General features: G+C 32.9%; 1 protein-coding gene across 1 annotated transcript in view; it reads left to right on the forward strand.

The window, feature by feature from the left end:
• The window catches only part of LOC127724921 (uncharacterized), a 65824-nt gene extending 47518 nt beyond the window's left edge, over positions 1-18306 (forward strand). Inside the window, exons 10-15 of the mRNA XM_052231924.1 lie at positions 987-1121; positions 3891-3931; positions 5092-5274; positions 7676-7863; positions 16633-16934; positions 18058-18306. Of these exons, the coding sequence (XP_052087884.1) occupies positions 987-1121; positions 3891-3931; positions 5092-5274; positions 7676-7863; positions 16633-16934; positions 18058-18306 (1098 nt within the window). The remainder of the gene's footprint in view (positions 1-986; positions 1122-3890; positions 3932-5091; positions 5275-7675; positions 7864-16632; positions 16935-18057) is intronic.
• Positions 18307-19137: the final 831 nt, after the last annotated feature.

Below are 19137 nucleotides of genomic sequence, written 5' to 3' on the forward strand. Positions count from 1 at the left end.
TGAGTTTTGGTCTTTTTTTCTAATACTATATGCAATAAGTCAACTATATTTTGTGTATGGACATATTTTATGATGTACATGTCAGTCTCGCGGGTTTTATTTGACCTTGACCTCATTTTCAAGGTTCATTTCTCAGTGTTAAGTTTATGTGTTTTGGTCTGTTTTTCTTCAACTATAAGCAATAAATCAACTATATTTGTTGTATGGAAGGATTGTAAGGTGTCTATGTCTGTCTGGCAGGTATCATCTGACCTTGACCTCATTTTCATGGTTCATTGGTCAATGTTAAGTTTTCATGGTTAAGTTTGTTTCTTAGATACTATAAACAATAGGTCAACTATATTTAATGCATAAATTGATTGTAAGGTGTACATGTCTGTCTGGCATGGTTCATCTGACCTTGAACTCATTTTCATGGTTCATTGGTCAATGTTAAGTTTTCTTGGTTAAGAGTCTGTTCCTTAGAAACTATAAGCAATAGGTCAACTATGTTTGGTTTATTGAATGATTGTAAGGTGTACATGTATTTGTCGTTTGGTTTATCTGACCTTGACCTCATTTTCTTGGATCATGTTAAGTTTATGTGATACTTGTAGTAAAGCTTTATATTTAGGACTACCAACATAAAATCAATGGTTAGTAAAGAAAGCAAGACATTTCAGCGTGTGCACTCTTGTTGATAATTGCTGATGAGACAATGGTTTAAGGAAAAAACACCAAAGCTGTGATTAAATACATATTTGAAATAATACACATCTACAACCTATTTGAAATAATACACATCTACCGTTGCAAACTTTCCACAGGTGCTATCCAACACTTTTATTAATAACTTTATTGGACCTCATTCTTAGAGATAATTGATTCACATTAAGTATTATAAGTCAAGAAATAATGTCTGTATGTTTTATAAGTCCAATGCCCTCATTATAATTACGTTTGGTCATGATGTCTTCCGTATATCCATTCTTGTTTAACCTTTGAAGGTTTCTGAAAGCAAGACCAAAGAGATTTCACATTCAGAAGATAAACCAGGAGAAAAAGAAAATTCTAAAAGAATCACACGATCTACTACCAAAGCAATGAAAGAAAAGGAAAACAAAGCCGGGAACAAAGAACAGGTATGTTTTTTGTCGCAGAAAGCTCGACATAGGGATAGTGATTAGGCGGCGGCGTCAGAGTTAGGTAACTTCTTAAAAGCTTTGTATTTTAGAAGGTGGAAGACCTGGATGCTTCATACTTTGTATATAGATGCCTTATGTTACGAAGATTCAGTCTGTTATATGTCCATTGTCCATGACCTCATTTTCATGGTTCAGTGACTACTTGAAAAAAAAGTTTTTTTGTAATGTTAATTTTTCTCTTATAATGAATAATAGGATAACTACATTTAGTATGTGCGTACCTTGCAAGGTCCTCATGCCCGTCAGACAGTTTTCACTTGACCTCGACCTCATTTCATGGATCAGTGAACAAGGTTAAGATTTGGTGGTCAAGTCCATATCTCAGATACTAGAAGCAATAGGTCTAGCATATTCAGTGTATGGAAGGACTGTAAGGTGTACATGTCCAACTGGCAAGTGTCATCTGACCTTGACCTCATTTTCATGGTTCAGTGGTTATAGTTAAGTTTTTGTGTTTTGGTCTGTTTTTCTTATACTGTATGCAATAGGTCTACTATATTTGGTGTATGGAATGATTGTAAGGTGTACATGTCTAGCTGGCAGGTGTCTTCTGACCTTGACCTCATTTTTATGGTTCAGTGGTCAATGTTAAATTTTTGAGCTTTGGTCTTTTTTTCTAATACTATATGCAATAGGTCAACTATATTTGGTGTATGGAAATATTTTATGATGTACATGTCAGTCTGGCCGGTTTTATTTGACCTTGACCTCATTTTCACGGTTCATAGCTCAGTGTTAAGTTTTTGTGTTTTGGTCTGTTTTTGTGTTTTGGTCTGTTTTTCTATTACTATAAGCAATAGGTCAACTATATTTGTTGTATGGAAGGATTGCAAGCTGTACTTGTCTGCCTGGCATGGTTCATCTGACCTTGACCTCATTTTCATGGTTCATTAGTCAATGTTTAGTTTTCTTGGTTAAGTCTGTATCTTAGAAACTATAAGCAATAGGTCAACTATATTTAGTGTATTGAATGATTGTAAGGTGAACATGTATTTCTTGTTTGTTTTATATGACCTTGACCTCATTTTCTTGGATCATGTTAAGTTTATGTGATAGTTGTAGTAAGGCTTTATATTTAGAACTATCAACATAATATCAATGATTAGTAAAGAAGGCAGGACATTTCAGCGTGTGCACTCTTTTAATAAATGATCATTAGTATAGTTAGTTATATTTGTGCCAGTGTCATCTGCAATTTTGATGGGAACCACTGCTAGTAGATCCTTATTTTTATCAACACTGTTATTGTAGATTATCTATGGTTCTTCAAACTAGACAGAGTTTATTGACTTCAATTTCATGGAAAGCGACAGTTTTGAAAGCCTATTGATAATCTGTTTTTTTCTATTTTTCTAGGCAAAGTCAATGATATAAGTTTAGGATGCCTTTTTTTATGCCCCTGCGGTAGCGGAGGGGCATTAAGTTTTACCCTTGTCCTTCCGTACGTCCCTCCCTCCTTACGTCCATCTGTACATCCCAAAGTTGGTTTCCGTTCTCTAGCTTTAGTTTGCCTTAACCAATGTTATGAAACTTATACAAAATGCTTATTACCACAAAAAACAGATCAAGTTTGAATTTTGGTGGCGTCACTTTAACCGTTCTAGAGTTGTGCCCCTTTACAAATGGAAAAATTGCTGAATTTTTCGTTTCTGTTCTCTAACTTTAGTTTGCCTCAACCAACTGTTATGAAACTTATAAACAATGCTGATTACCACAAAACACAGATCAAAATTGAATTTTGGTGGCGTCATTTTAACCGTTCTAGAGTTATGCCCCTTTACAAAGGAAAAATTGCTGAATTTTTCGTTTCCGTTCTCTAACTTAAGTTTGCCTCAACCAGATTTCATGAAACTTAGACACAAAACTCAGATCAAGTACAAATTTGGTAGCGTCACTTTTACCGTTCTTCAGTTATGTCCTTTTATAACTTTATATGATATGCAAGCGGGGGCATCATATGTGTCCCATGGACACATTCCCCATTTATTTTCTTCCTACTCGTCTTAAAAAAATAATGTCAGTGGAGTAAATAGTACTTGAGATTAGAAATCATAAAAGAAAATTCTTGAAAATAGCTTCAATCAGAGATTCGCCCCCGACATGATTTATAACATACATCAAAAAATATTTTTTGAAGTTCAAATGGACAGGAAATAGTATTTAAGGAAATCATTGAACCAATGCCTGCATATATACCAAACTACGTCCTCTGTGTAGTTATTTTACATTTATTACTAACCCGTTATGTATCATCTCTACAAAAAATATTTCATTCAGTGATTCAAAAACTTTGGCTGCTTATTAACTCATGTTTTGTTTCCAAGGTTGACCTTGATAAGAGAGAGGCAAAAGATACCAAAAGGACATTCAAACACATAAGTCAAAAACAAATTGACAATATCGTAGCAAAAAAAAAAATGATGGTCAAAAGACAAACAACAGTAGTCAAAACACAAATTAGAAAACCAAAGACTGATCAACACGAGTCCTACCAAAATCAATACAGAATCATGAAGCATGTGAAAAATAAGTGAGAGATATATAAGTGTTTTTTTGGTTTAAAAAAAAAATTTATGAATTGTTGGATGGGTATCCTTGTTTAGAGTTTTTAGATAAAAGTTGTACAGCTAAGGATAATAACAGTTTAGATTATAATGACTGAAGAAATTTGCTGTCCAATGTTTTAATGAAAATAATGTATTCTAGGAATCTGAGAAAAGAAATGCTAAGAATGGAGTTGAAGGAAGGTATTTATGTTATAAAAATAACCCATCATTAGCTACCATATTTGTATTAACTCCACACACATAGCAGAATTTGGTTTTATCTATTACTTATTTTATTGGTTTTATGTTGAGGTCCAAATTAAAGCAACTAAAATTCAGATGAATCATATTTTGTCAATGCACATTATAATGAATGTATAAGTTATTATTGCTTCACCTAACCCTTTTTGGGGATAAATAACTGGTTAAGTTAATAGGTAAGGTTTATTATCTAAAGAATGATGTGTCAAAGAGAAATTTGTGTTTTATTAGACACTTTTGGGATAGTAGCAGAATACTAGTTTACCTTTTAAGTACATTTTATGCTAGAATGGCATTTGTTTAGTTTTTTTTTTTTAATATCTAGTTCTTTAGATGACTTATGGCTTATTGTGTTATTGGGTTGCAGTCTGATTGGAGTATACCCAGCATCATCTTTAAAATACACCGTTTTAAAGCAACTTCAAATTTTAAAAGAATGAAATGAAGATAAAGTCCCTTTGTTCTTCAGTTTATGCATAAAAAAATCTATTAAGTTTTCAAAGGAGTAGAGCCAGGAACCCCAATCAATGGCCCTGTAGCCGCGTTTTTTAAAAACTTTAATTATCAATGTGAATCTAATGTGTATGTACTGCTAGATGTATGATATTTGAAAGTATAATAAGAAAAAGTTGTATATCTGCTTCATATTTTTATAGATATTAGCCTAAACTAGGAAAAGATTTCATTTTCATCCATTTTCTTAGAAACTTTTTCAACCGTATTTCATGACTTTATATGTGGCGCCACCCCTTGCCCATTAAAATTTTTGTTGAAAAGTAAAGAGTATGGCGTATAAAGAATATTTCAGCAAAAACATTTGTGGGCGAGGGTGGCGCTGTTGTTAATTTTTCATAAAACTGTCATAAATTTTGCAGAAATCTGCAAAAAATCATGATTTTACGAAATTCATGTACCTTATGATGTCACAAATACATCACTAATGACATAATTGGTGAAAATCTTTTTTGCTGCAAAACTTTTGGACATTTTAGCATATGTCTTCATCAAATTTTCAACATATTTTCGTAGTGAAAAAATTTCAGATTTTTTAGGGCCAAAATTATGAGTTAGTGAACCAACTCCTTTCTTTTAATTGATAGGTCTGTAGAAAGCCACCCAAACAGAGGACTAGGAAAATCTACAAATGCTTCATCTTTTGATGTTTTCTTTCATGCAATTATGCATTCATCGATCTATAATGATAGCTGTACTGCTTATGTCAGGTTTGCCTTAGATAGGCTTGGTGGATGGACTTGCAAAAAACATGATCTGTTTCCTGTTAAGTAAGTATAAACTCATACCACATCTTCTTATATCTATAAATACTGAAACTATGTAAATTTAGTTTGAAAATGGTATTGGTCAGATTTTATAAAATTCTGATATAACGAGCCATTGCTCAGGATAAAATAGTCGAATATATATGCCTAACACATGGTTAAATGAAAACAAATCTATAACTGCCATGAATTATTTCTTAATTCGTATGTTGCCTAGGATAATAAAATACTTGTACATGTTCAAGTATAAGACAGGAGCAGAAATGTGAGTCTAGCATTTCTATTTTGTTTTAAGCAGATTGATAATTCAATTTTTTAGCTCACCGGGGCCCAAAGGGCCCCATGTGCGCTTATGCCATCACTTGGCGTCCGTCGTCGTCGTCGTCTGTCGTCGTAAACTATTTTAAAAATCTTCTCCCCTGAAACTACTGGGCCAAATACCTTCAAACTTTAACTAAATGTTCCTTAGGGTATCTAGTTTATAAAGTGTATCCGAAGTTTTGATCTATCGACAAACATTGCCATGCCACCATGGCTAAAAATAGAACATAGGGGTCAAATGCAGTTTTTGGCTTATATCTCAAAAACTAAAGCTTTTAGAGCAAATCTGACATGGGGTTAAATTGTTCAATTGGTCAAGATCTATCAGCTCTGAAATTCAGACGAATCAAACAACCCATTGTTTGGTTGCTGCCACCGAATTGGTAGTTTTAACAAAATTTTGCAGTTTTTTGTTATTATTTTGAATATATTTATAGATATATATAAACTGTAAGCAGCAATAATGTTCAGCAAAGTAAGATCTACAAAAAAGTTAATATGACCATAATTGTCAATTGACCCCTTAAGGAGTTATTGCCCTTTAAAGACAATTTTACACAATTTGTTCATCAAGTTTGCTAATATTTAAAAACCTTCTCCTCTGAAACTACTGGGCCAATTACCTTCAAAGTTTAACTAAATGTTCCTTAGGGTATCTTGTTTGTAAATTGTATCCGAAGTTTGTATCCATTGACAAACATGGCCGCCATGGCTAAAAATAGAAAATAAGGGTCAAATGCAGTTTTTGGCTTATATCTCAAAAACTAAATCTTTTAGAGCAAATGTGACATGGGGTAAAATTGTTTAATTGGTCAAGATCTATTGGCCCTGAAATTTACAGACGAATCGAACAACCCATTGTTGGGTTGCTGCCACCGAATTGGTAGTTTTAACAAAATTTTGCAGTTTTTTGTTATTATTTTGAATATTATTATAGATATATATAAACTGTAAGCAGCAATAATGTTCAGCAATGTAAGATCTACAAAAAAGTTAATATGACCAAAATTGTCAATTGACCCCTCAAGGAGTTATTGCCCTTTAAAGACAATTTTACACAATTTGTTCATCAAGTTTGCTAATATTTAAAAACCTTCTCCTCTGAAACTACTGGGCCAATTACCTTCAAAGTTTAACTAAATGTTCCTTAGGGTATCTTGTTTGTAAATTGTATCCGAAGTTTGTATCCATTGACAAACATGGCCGCCATGGCTAAAAATAGAAAATAAGGGTCAAATGCAGTTTTTGGCTTATATCTCAAAAACTAAATCTTTTAGAGCAAATGTGACATGGGGTAAAATTGTTTAATTGGTCAAGATCTATTGGCCCTGAAATTTACAGACGAATCGAACAACCCATTGTTGGGTTGCTGCCACCGAATTGGTAGTTTTAACAAAATTTTGCAGTTTTTTGTTATTATTTTGAATATTATTATAGATATATATAAACTGTAAGCAGCAATAATGTTCAGCAATGTAAGATCTACAAAAAAGTTAATATGACCAAAATTGTCAATTGACCCCTCAAGGAGTTATTGCCCTTTAAAGACAATTTTACACAATTTGTTCATCAAGTTTGCTAACATTTAAAAATCTTCTCCTCTGAAATACAGGCGAGCGATTCAGGCTCTTGAGAGCCTCTTGTTATTGGAGACAAAGTATCGTTATTCCCAACTTGCAATGCTCAAAACTCAACATGATTTTGAATATGAAGTGGAATAAGTTAAAATTCAACAAACCTATATTTCTTCGTCATGTTTGTTACGCAATAAATAAAATTCTGTGGAAACATTGTTCATGTCGCAGATAAGGCTTTTTATGGTCAGTGACAGAACATTATAAAGTTTATAATACATCAAATACAAATTAAACTACCCAGATAGCATGGTTACAGTATAATGTTATTTTTGGGGGTATTATATAAAGTATATATATTCTATGGGATTAATACCTGACTAATTTATGTGCCTTAAATGATACTCTTGAAATTCTAAAGTAAACTACAAAAACTAAATGTTAAGTAATTACAGGTTTTCCTCCCTGATAGAAACTGGTTTTAATCCAAATGTAATGCTTGATTTCAGAAAACTTTCAAATGGAAATTATGAAGTTGGAAGATCGATATCTATTCCAAGGGATTGTTTGTCAACCACAATTGCATACAGTTACTTTGTAGTTTCTGGGAACTCTGATATGATGGAGTACATTTTCCACAGCAATGACAATATAAGATATGTATTTGTTAAACCAGATGATCTGAAAAATACTGATGGTAAATACATTATGATAAATTAGTTAGAGAAAAGAGATATTGTTTGAATTGCATGAGACAAGATTCCAAGGATATATTGGGGATATAATTTTTTTCGATAAAGAGAAAAAAAACTTTTATTGCTGTTCTTCTTCTTCCAAGTTACTGAATGGTCCTTGTTGATAGTTAAATTGACTGATATGGTTCATCTGTACATTCCCAGTTAAATATCAGCTTGTTGCAAACCATCTTAACCTTGGATTAACAATAATCTGATGGCAATATATTGAATACATCTCAATTTGTCACTGACCAAAGTATATTGTTTTTGAGAAGTTATTAGATTACCAAGCATAAAATTTGGTTCAGTTTACTAAAGTAATAGTCGCAAACCACTTATGCATGTTATTTGAAAACTATTGATTGATGTCTGATATGAAAAACAGGAAAATAAAATGGTAATTTTTTCAATTCATGATATAACAAAATTCCCAATTGTATGTGGATAACTGAGGTCAACTGGATTATACAGACATATAGTTCCTTGCGGACTATTATTTATAGATATTTGAGTGATACAGTTAATATAAACCTAAGATCCACAATTTAAACATAAAATTGTTTGCCTCAACACTAACAAAAATTGTCTCCTTAATAAGGTCGACAGGTTGACAAGTTGACATTGATAAAAAAAAAAGGCCTACCTACAAAGGTCAACAGTTCGAGAAGTTGACAATTACACAAACATGAAAAAATTGTCTACGTTTAAAGGTCGACAGGTTGACAAGTTGACATTTACACGTTTACAAAAAATTGCCTACCTACTAAGGTCGACCTGTCAACAAGTTGACATTATTGATGGAATTGCATTTTTAGCTCACCGTTCCGGAACGGTGAGCTTTAGCCATCACTTGGCGTCCATCGTCGTCCGTCTGGTGTAAACTATTTCAAACATCTTCTCCTCTGAAACTACTGAACCAATTCCAACCAAACTTAAGCTGATTGATCCTTAAGGTATCTAGAATAAAGTTTGTGTTTTATTTTCTGTATCGTCAAAAAACATGGCCACCATGGCTAAAAATAGAACATAGGGTAAAATGCAGTTTTTGGCTAATATCTCAAAAACCAAAGCAGTTAGAGCAAATCTGACATAGGGTAAAAGTGTTCATATAAAGGTAAGGTTCTATCAGCCCTGAATTTTCAGAATCTGATAACCCATTTTTGGGTTGTTGCCACTAAATTGGTAATTTTAAGGAAATTTTGCATTTTTTGGTTGTTATCTTGAATATTATTAATGATAAAAGATAAACTGTGAACAGAAAAAATGTTCAGCAAGGTAAGATCTACAAATAAGTTTACATCCTCAAAATTGTCAATTGACCCCTTAAGGAGTTATTGCCCTTTCAGGACAATTTTACACAATTTGTTTATCAAGTTTTCTAACATTAAAAAATCTTCTTCTCTGAAACTACTAAACCAATTCCAACCAAACTTAAGCTGAATGATTCTAAGGATATCTAGAATAAAGTTTGTGTTTTATTTTCTGTTTCGTAAAAAAACATGGCCGCCATGGCTAAAATTAGAACGTAGGGGTAAAATGCAATTTTTGGCTTATATCTCAAAAACCAAAGCATTTAGAGCTAATCTGATGGAGGTAAAAATGTTTATTAGGCCAAGCTCTGTCAGCCCTGAAATTTTCAGATGAATTTAACAACCCATTGTTGGATTGCTGCCACTTAATTGGTAATTTTAAGGAAATTTTGCAGATTTTGGTTATTATCTTGAATATTATTAACGATAAAGATAAACTGTAAACAGCAAAAATGTTCAGCTAAGTAAGATCTACAAATAAGTTTTGTATGACCAAAATTGTCAATTGTCCCCTTAAGGAGTTATTGCAATTTAAAATCAATTTTTCACAATTTGTTCATTTAGTTTGCTTTTTTAAAAAATCTTCTCCTTTGAAACTGCTGAATCAATTTTAGCCAAACTTGGGCTGAATGAGTTTCAAAGTATCTAGTATAAATTTTGTATCTTATTTTCTTGTACGTCAAGAAACATAGCCACTATGGCTAAAATGAAACATAGGGGTAAAATGCATTTCTTTGATTTTGAAGAAAATATGACAGAAACAAAGAACATTTCAATGGAAGTTTTAAGCCATTCATTAAGATTGAAATAAATAATTAATTTCCCCATAGGCGACAATGATAGCCTTTTTTGAGATACAGACTTTAGAAAGTTGATTTTTTTAACTAAACCTTGCTAGAATTAAAGAAAAGTTATTAGGACAGTATTATAGGTTCGGTTGCTTTTCTTAGCGTAATTTGTACTTATCTCCCATTCCTATCAATTTTGCACTTAAAAATATGTGTCTCATCCTAGCGTTTAAAAGACATCTCAGTTCCGTTAGGGCTAAGGAAAATAATTTATTTGGCCTTTGGTATAATGCAGAATGCACGAAGTCTCTAATTACAAAATATAACGGGCGCACATATCAACCAATCAGGATTAGCTATACTCTTAATTCTGAATACCATGTTATGCTCATAAAATAGCTGCGCCCATAAAATCTAATGGTTGATTGTAACCTTAATATATATTGAAAAAAAAAACAATCACTGATGAAAGATTTAAGCAGACAATTACAGGTGAGCGATTCAGGCTCTTGAGAGCCTCTTGTTGGTTATTATCTTGAATAGTATCAATGATAAATATAAACTGTAAACAGCAAATGTGTTCAGCAAAGTAAGATCTACAAATAAGTTTATATGACCAAAATTGTCAATTGACCCCTTAACATGCTTAAGGAGTATTGCCCTTTGAGGACAATTTTACACAATTTGTTTATCATGTTTTATTACTTTAGAAAATCTTCTCCTCTGAAACTACTGAACCAATTCCAACCAAACTTAAGCTGAATGATCCTTAGGGTATCTAGAATAAAGATTGTGTTTTATTTTCTGTTTCCTCAAAAAACATGGCCGCCGTGGCTAAAATTAGAACATAGGGATAAAATGCAGTTTTTGGCTAATATATCTCAAACACGAAAGCAATTAGAGCAAATCTGATGAGAGGTTAAAATCTTCATTCAGTCAAAGATATAACTCTATAGGGTTATTACAGAAAATAACTTGCGTGTGTTATTACAGATACTTTCATGAGTTGTCTACTCTTTATTCCTTAAATTTTCTAAATCTGTAATAACATATGTTTGTTATTTGTAAAATTATTTATTTTATAGTGGGCTCTAGGGAACTCTAGAGACTTTGCGCAGAAACTAAATGCATAGCCTTGATAACTAATTTTTTAATTAAATTAATTCATTTTTGATTAACCATGGTAAATCAATGAGACGAGGCTATTAAGGGATAAACTTAGCTGTGATAACAAGGCTAGGTTATTAAAGGAATGTAACTTATTATATAAGACACTTGGGAATTACTGAGAAACTTGCGCAGAACCTCATTACATGCTCTGGTCATTATTTCTTACAATAAATTAAAATACATTGTAATTAAGCATGATGTATGTCTGAGCAAATGCTTTGAAGTGATATAGAGAAGCTGTGATAACACCCTTTAGTTATTACAGGCGTATTTTTTCTGTAATAACATATAGGTGTACTATGCAAAATTGGCAAACTATGAACTGTTATATCTTTCAATAGTTAAGTATATATATAGACAAAAGTAATATCAATAGAACTTTTATACATTTTAACTAAACTAATGATGTATATTGTCCCTTTGAAACATGTAACATACATATGTTATCACAGTTCTTTGATTTTTTAGTCCACAATAACAAATGTATGTTATTTTTCTGTAATAACCCTATAGAGTTATATCCCTGACTGTCATTAGGCCAAGCTCTATCAGCCTTGAAATTTTCAGACGAATCTAACAGTCCATTGTTGGGTTGCTGCTACTAAATTGGTAATTTTAAGGAATTTTGCAGTTTTTATATGACCGCAATATTTTTGTGGTCGTATATTGGTATGACGTTGGCGTCGTCGTCGTCGTCGTCGTTGTCATCATCGTCTGGCGTCGTCCGAAGACACATTAGTTTTCACACTCTTACTTTAGTTTAAGTAAATGGATCTCTATGAAATTTTACCACAAGGTTCAATACCACAAAAGGAAGGTTGGGATTGATTTTGGGGGTTATGCTACCAACAGTAAAGGAATTAGGGGCCAAAAAGGGGCCAAAAATAAGCATTTTTGTAACTTCCAGACATAACTTGTGTGTTAGTGTATGGATCTCTCTGACATTGTACCACAAGGTTCCATATCACAAAAGGAATGCTGGGATTGATTTTGGGGGTAATTGCCTCAAAATTTTAGGAATTAGGGGCCAAAAAAGGGGCAAAAAACAAGCATTTTTCTAGTTTCATGACAATAACTTGTGTGTAAATGTATGGATCTTTCTGAAATTGTACTACAAGGTTTCATATCACAAAGGGAAAGCTGGAATTGAGTTTGGGGCTAATTGCGGAAACGTTTAGGAATTGGGGACCAAAAAAGGGGCCAAAAATAAGCATTTTTGTAACTTCCAGACAATAACTTGTGTTCAAGTGTATGGAGCTCTCTGAAATTGTACTGCAAGGTACCATACCACAAAAGGAATGCTGGGATTGATTTTGGGGGTAATTGCCTCAAAATTTTAGGAATTAGGGGCCAAAAAAGGGGCAAAAAACAAGCATTTTTCTAGTTTCATGACAATAACTTGTGTGTAAGTGTATGGATCTTTTTGAAATTGTACTACAAGGTTCCATATCACAAAGGGAAAGCTGGGTTTGAGTTTGGGGGTAATTGCCTAAAAAGTTTAGGAATTTGGGGCCAAAAAGGGGCCAAAAAACACATTTTTCTAGTTTCCAGACAATAACTTGTGTGTAAGTGTATGCTTCTCTCTGAAATTGTACTGCAAGGTACCATACCACAAAGGGAAAGCTGGGATTGAGTTTGGGGGTGATGAATCATAAGGGGGTTCAAAAAATTTGTAGGGGGGGGGGTTTCCTTTTTTTTTTCTTTTAAAATTTTCCATTTTAAGTTGGTTATTTCTGATTAATATTTAAAAGCAAATAATAATGATATGGTAGGAGATACACACCAAACAGGATGTGTAAATTATTATATAATGAGTATTGTGCAATAGCAAGAAATTTTCAATTGCACAGTATTGCACAATAGCAAGAAATCTTCAATTGCACAGTATTGCGCAATAGCAAGAAATCTTCAATTGCACAGTATTGCGCAATAGCAAGAAATATCCAATAGCACAATATAGCGCAATAGCAAGAAATTGTCAATTGTACAGTATTGCGCTATAGCAAGAAATATTTAATTGCACAGTATTGTGCAAAAGAAGATAATTCGTATAAATTGCTTATTTCTTGACCAATTTCAATCATGACAATGGGGTTTTATTCTTGAATTCTCGGGGTTCTTTAATATGCTGAATCTAACCGTGTATTTAGTTGTTGGATTTTGGGCCCCGTTTTTAAATTTGTCCTCATTGAGGTCCAAAGGGTCCAAAATTAAACTTTGTTTGATTTCATCAAAAATTGAATTATTGGGGTTCTTTGATATGCCGAATCTAACCGTGTATTTAGATTCTTAATTTTTGGTTCCGTTTTCAAATTGGTCTACATTAAGGTCCAAAGGGTCCAAAATTAAACTTAGTTTGATTTTAACAAATATTGAATTCTTAGGGTTCTTTGATATGCTGAATCTAAACATGTATTTAGATTTTTGATTATGGGCCCAGTTTTCAAGTTGGTCCAAATCGGGGTCCAAAATTAAACTTTGTTTGATTTCAACAAAAATTGAATATATGGGGTTCTTTGATATGCTGAATCTAACCATGTATTTAGATTTTTGATTTTTGGGCCCCGTTATCAACTTTGTCCACATTGAGGTCAAAAGGGTCCAAAATTAAACTTTGTTTGATTTCATCAAAAATTGAATTCTTGGGGTTCTTTGATATGCTGAATCTAACCATGTATTTAGATTTTGGATATTGGACCATAATAGGTGAATGTCCAATTTAGAATTTTTAAGTTCTTAGACCACATTCATTCTGTGTCAGAAACCTATGCTGTGTCAAATATTTAATCACAATCCAAATGCAAAGCTGTATCAAGCTTGAATGTTGTGTCCATACTTGCCCCAACTGTTCAGGGTTCGACCTCTGCGGTCTTATCAAGCTGCGCCCTGCGGAGCATTTTATTGGTTATTATCTTGAATATTATTAATGATAAAGATAAACTGTGAACAGCAAAAATATTCAGCAAAGTAAGATCTACAAATAAGTCAATATGACCAAAATTGTGAAATGTGTCCTTAAGGAGTTATTGCCCTTTAAAGACAATTTTTCACAATTTGTTCATTTAGTTTGCTTACTTTAAAAAATCTTCTCCTTTGAAACTGCTGAATTAATTTCAGCCAAACTTGGGCTGAATGAGCTTCAGAGTATCTAGTATAAATTTTGTATTTTATTTTCTTGTACGTCAAGAAACATAGCCACTATGGCTAAAATGGAACATAGGAGTAAAATGTATTTCTTTGCTTTTGAAGAAAATATGACAGAAACGAAGAACATTTAAATGGAATTTTTAAGCCACTCATTAATATATATTAAAAAGCAAAAATAATCATTGATGAAAGATTTAAGCAAAATATTACAGGTGAGCGATTCAGGCTCTCTTGAGAGCCTCTTGTTTTTATACGACCGCAAAAAAATTTTGCGGTCGTATATTGGTATGACGTTGGCGTCGGCGTCGTCATCATTGTCGTCCGAAGACACATTGGTTTTCGCACTCTAACTTTAGTTTAAGTAAATGGATCTCTATAAAATTTTACCATAAGGTTCAATACCACAAAAGGAAGGTTGGGATTGCTTTTGGGGGATATAGTACCAACAGTTAAGGAATTAGGGGCCAAAAAGGGGTCAAAAATAAGCATTTTTGTAACTTCCAGACATAACTTGTGTGTTAGTGTATGGATCTCTCTGACATTGTACCACAAGGTTCCATATCACAAAGGAAATGCTGTGATTGATTTTGGGGGTAATTGCCTCAAAAATTATAGGAATAAGGGGCCAAAAAAGGGGCAAAAAGCAAGCATTTTTCTAGTTTCATGACAATAACTTGTGTGTAAGTGTATGGATCTTTCTGAAATTGTACTACAAGGTTCCATATCACAAAGGGAAAGCTGGAATTGAGTTTGGGGGTAATTGCCCAAAATGTTTACGAAAAAGGGGCCAAAAAACACATTTTTCTAGTTTCCAGACAATAACTTGTGTTCAAGTGTATGGATCTCTCTGAAATTGTACTGCAAGGTACCATACGACTAAGGGAAGGCTGGGATTGATTTTGGGGGTAATTGCCTCAAAATTTTAGGAATTAGGGGCCAAAAAGGGGCAAAAAACAAGCATTTTTCTAGTTTCAGGACAATAACTTGTGTGTAAGTGTATGGATCTTTATGAAATTGTACTACAAGGTTCCATATCACAAAGGGAAAGCTGGGTTTGAGTTTGGGGGTAATTGCCCTAAACGTATAGGAATTTGGGGCCAAAAAGGGGCAAAAAAACAAGCATTTTTCTAGTTTCCAGACAATAACTTGTGTTCAAGTGTATGGAACTCTCTGAAATTGTACTGCAAGGTACCATACCACAAAGGGAAGGCTGTTATTAAGTTTTTTCCATTTTAAATTGGTTATTTCTGATTTATATATAAAAGCAAATATAATAATGAAATGGTTTGAATAGGTAAATTAAAATTTTTTAAGTTCTTAGACCACATTCATTCTGTGTCAGAAACCTATGCTGTGTCAAATATTTAATCACAATCCAAATTCAGTGCTGTATCAAGCTTGAATGTTGTGTCCATACTTGCCCCAACTGTTCAGGGTTCGACCTCTGCGGTTGTATCAAGCTGCGCCCCAGCGGAGCATTTTATTATCAAATTGTCAACCTGTTGACCTCTCAACTTCCCTACCATGATGATATTTTTATTTTAGCCAAATTGTCGACCTGTCAACTATACTTGTATTTTCATCTTATTAAATTGTCAACCTGTCAACCTGCCGACCAGTCAACTGAAATTTGCAGTTCTAAATTGTTGAAATGTCAAATTGTCAACTTGTCCACCTGTCATTCTGTCCACTTATTAAGATAAATGAGTAATAAAATATTCAAATTATGATTCAAATATAAACATTAGCAAAAAATAATGCGTATTAATTTTATTGGTGTATATGTATATTTGTACATATTGATAAACCAGGACTACATATTATCCTTATACTCCAGTTGAGCCGATAACTCTTCGTTCTTTTAACTTGAAATCTTTCATGTTTGGATGAGTCTTTTTCATAAAAAACAAACTTATTGTAATGGGTTTTTAACAGAGGTTTCGTTCCCCAAAATTATTTGCGTAAACAAAGTTTCAAGGTCAGTTTTGATTGTCTCTTTTTAGAAACTCAAAAACTACAGATTATTTAGATTTTATTTTTTTTTAACACAATGTGTAATCATTTCTGATAATGTTTTAACACGCTTAAATAATGCAATAAATTTAGGAAAATTTCAGATATTTTATTTGTTTTTCTGGGATAATGTATTTGTTGGGGTCTGCTGGAATAAAAAAAAGCATGAAATGTCATATTTTTTTTTTTTTTGAAAATCCGAAAAAGTGGATAGGCGGATCAGTAAACCAATAAATTAAAAAACGCTACTGCTGAATCAACTTTGATACTTGAAGATGTTGATGTAATTTTCATCTTTCAGGTAAATTGCATAGATATGATGGTGTTATTAGGGGACAAGAAGTCAAGGACGGAGTGGCTAATTTTTTGTTGCGTTACACTGGTCTAGAAGCGAAACAGTACAGAAAGGAACTTTCTCAAGATGCTCGCCAGGCGGTTAATGTTTTTTTGCCTGATTGGCAAACAGCCAAAAGTTCAGCCTCTGGATGTTGTGGTGAAGCAATGATAATGAAAATTAATTTGATTCATCAAAGTTTAGAAAAAAACTACTGCACAATCATGAAAGCTATATGGGAGAGAGATTTAATGCAGTTATTCAGAGAAGTATGTTTGTCCAGTATACTGTAAATTTAGAAATTATTGGGAGCATTTATTATTGCAATTTTAAAACATGAACAACCAAAATTTGAGAATAATTATTTGGATTTTAGGAAAAGCTGTATAAGAAATCAGAATGCAAGCAGACTTTGCAAAAAACGTAAGATTTGTCAGTCTGGACCACCAAATTTTCACCAGGTCAGCCTATTTCAGGTTATATCTGGTTTGATTGTTTCGTACAGACAAAAAGGATCATTGAGGTTTGTTCCTTCAATGTTCAATAATTTGTCAAATCAGTAGACACTAATTTCCTGTTTGATATTTAGTTTTTGCGGTCCAAAATTGTAACTTTGGAACCATTTGAAGTGATTTCAATGGCCAAATGGCGGGTTAAGTTTGTTGTAGGTGAGTGCATAGGCACATTAAATGAAAAAGACTACAATACGTTGAAGGACTTGAACATTAATAAGGCCAAGAACAATTGTGTGTTCATGCTTTCATATCCTACCGCATAGTGTTTTGTGAGGATTTCTTCAAAAACCTTTCTTGAACCTTTTGGGAACAAATCGTTTGATGTAACGAATAATTTATTTAATCAAAATTCGTGACCAAAACAACCAAAAACACATTCATGTTGACAAATTGCAAATGTTGAATATTTCTATAATAAAGGAACTGGACTCCATGAATACACAATTTTTTTCTGTATTGAAACAATGTTTTCCAGATTTTCCAAAAAAGCAAATTAAAATTATGTCCTACGGACTTGACGATGTAAAAATGTAAACCCTAATTATTTTAAGTCTCAAAATTGATTATTTTGCATTTTAATATTATTTTCTAATGTTTTTAACTATAATCAGATAATGTCTAATATTACAAATTAAAAAAATGAAAATGTCTTGATAAAATTTCACCAATGCAATCTTGCACAGATTCTTCCAGCCAGAACATAAAATTGTGCACCTGCTATTTTAAATGTTTTATCTCAGTGATTTGTGTGGGTTTTCAATACAAAAACATGGACTGTGCCATTTCTGCTTAATATCTGAAACAGCAGACGACACATCTTTTTTGAACAAATAAAGCATCTTCTAATCACCAGTTGTTCTTTATACATGTATTGCAGGCTCTTACAAAAAGTTTTGAACCATTATGGCAGGAATTTATAAACAAGAAAGAATTTTGTAAAGAAGACAGGAAGAAAATAATGTTAAATGCCATAGCTGTTGCATATTTATTTAAAGAATATCAGCTTTCAGTGAGCGGAGATGAAGGTACTGCACTTTGTCAAGCTTTACTCCCTGAATATGGAGATGATGGAAAACAATATGAGATTGAGCACCTAAAAGAAGAGATGCATTTAACATTTCAGTAAGTGCTAATGATAATGAAGAAATGTTCATCACATTTTAGAAAATGTGACTGAAGAATGAGATTGATGTTGATCGACATCAAACTTCATAGAAGGTCATCTTGCAGTAATTTAATTTGTCCTATAACATTATAACTTTTGGCATGCTGATGAATCTACTGAATATGCAAAAATATATTGAGTACCTGTATGGGTCCCCCAACATAATTTCAGCCATTTCTTTCCAATTTTTGCTTAAATCTTTATTGCATTATAAGAGAAATAATTCAAGCCAATGCAACCACCATGCCAGGAGATTCATGGATAAATAATTCTATCATAACATGTGAAAATGGTTGTCATTCTTTGATATGGGTTCTGTTTACTGACAGTGCCTTTAAAAGTGGGAAACGTCAGTAAATTTAACTTGATACTTGTGCTGAATAATTGAATATTTGGAAGAAAGATCCCTTTTTGTCAAGCAGTGAAACAAAGAGATCCTATATTCTGGTGGCAGCATCAACATTTGGATTCACTCTATGGTTGAAGTTTTTCAGACATCACATTTAATTATACGTCTGTTATATCAGATGTCAATTCAGAAAATAATGCTCCTTCCACTTGAGACTGTGAAACATCTAGTTTTAGATATGTTCCCTATGGTCATGTCGTTACAGGAGACCTCAGTATCGTCGAAGACCGTGAGGTCAAAACTTTTGTTAAGAAAGGACCCAAATATCATCCTCCATCTACATGTATATTAGATTGGAAACAGTGTCGCCAGGTCATTAAAGACGCTCTGTCTGCCTACTGTAAAAATTGTTGTAAACGTGACAAATTTGATAAAAAAATCTC

The sequence above is a fragment of the Mytilus californianus genome, unplaced genomic scaffold, assembly GCF_021869535.1.
Source record: "Mytilus californianus isolate M0D057914Y unplaced genomic scaffold, xbMytCali1.0.p SCAF_14, whole genome shotgun sequence".
In the NCBI taxonomy this organism is placed as follows: domain Eukaryota; kingdom Metazoa; phylum Mollusca; class Bivalvia; order Mytilida; family Mytilidae; genus Mytilus; species Mytilus californianus.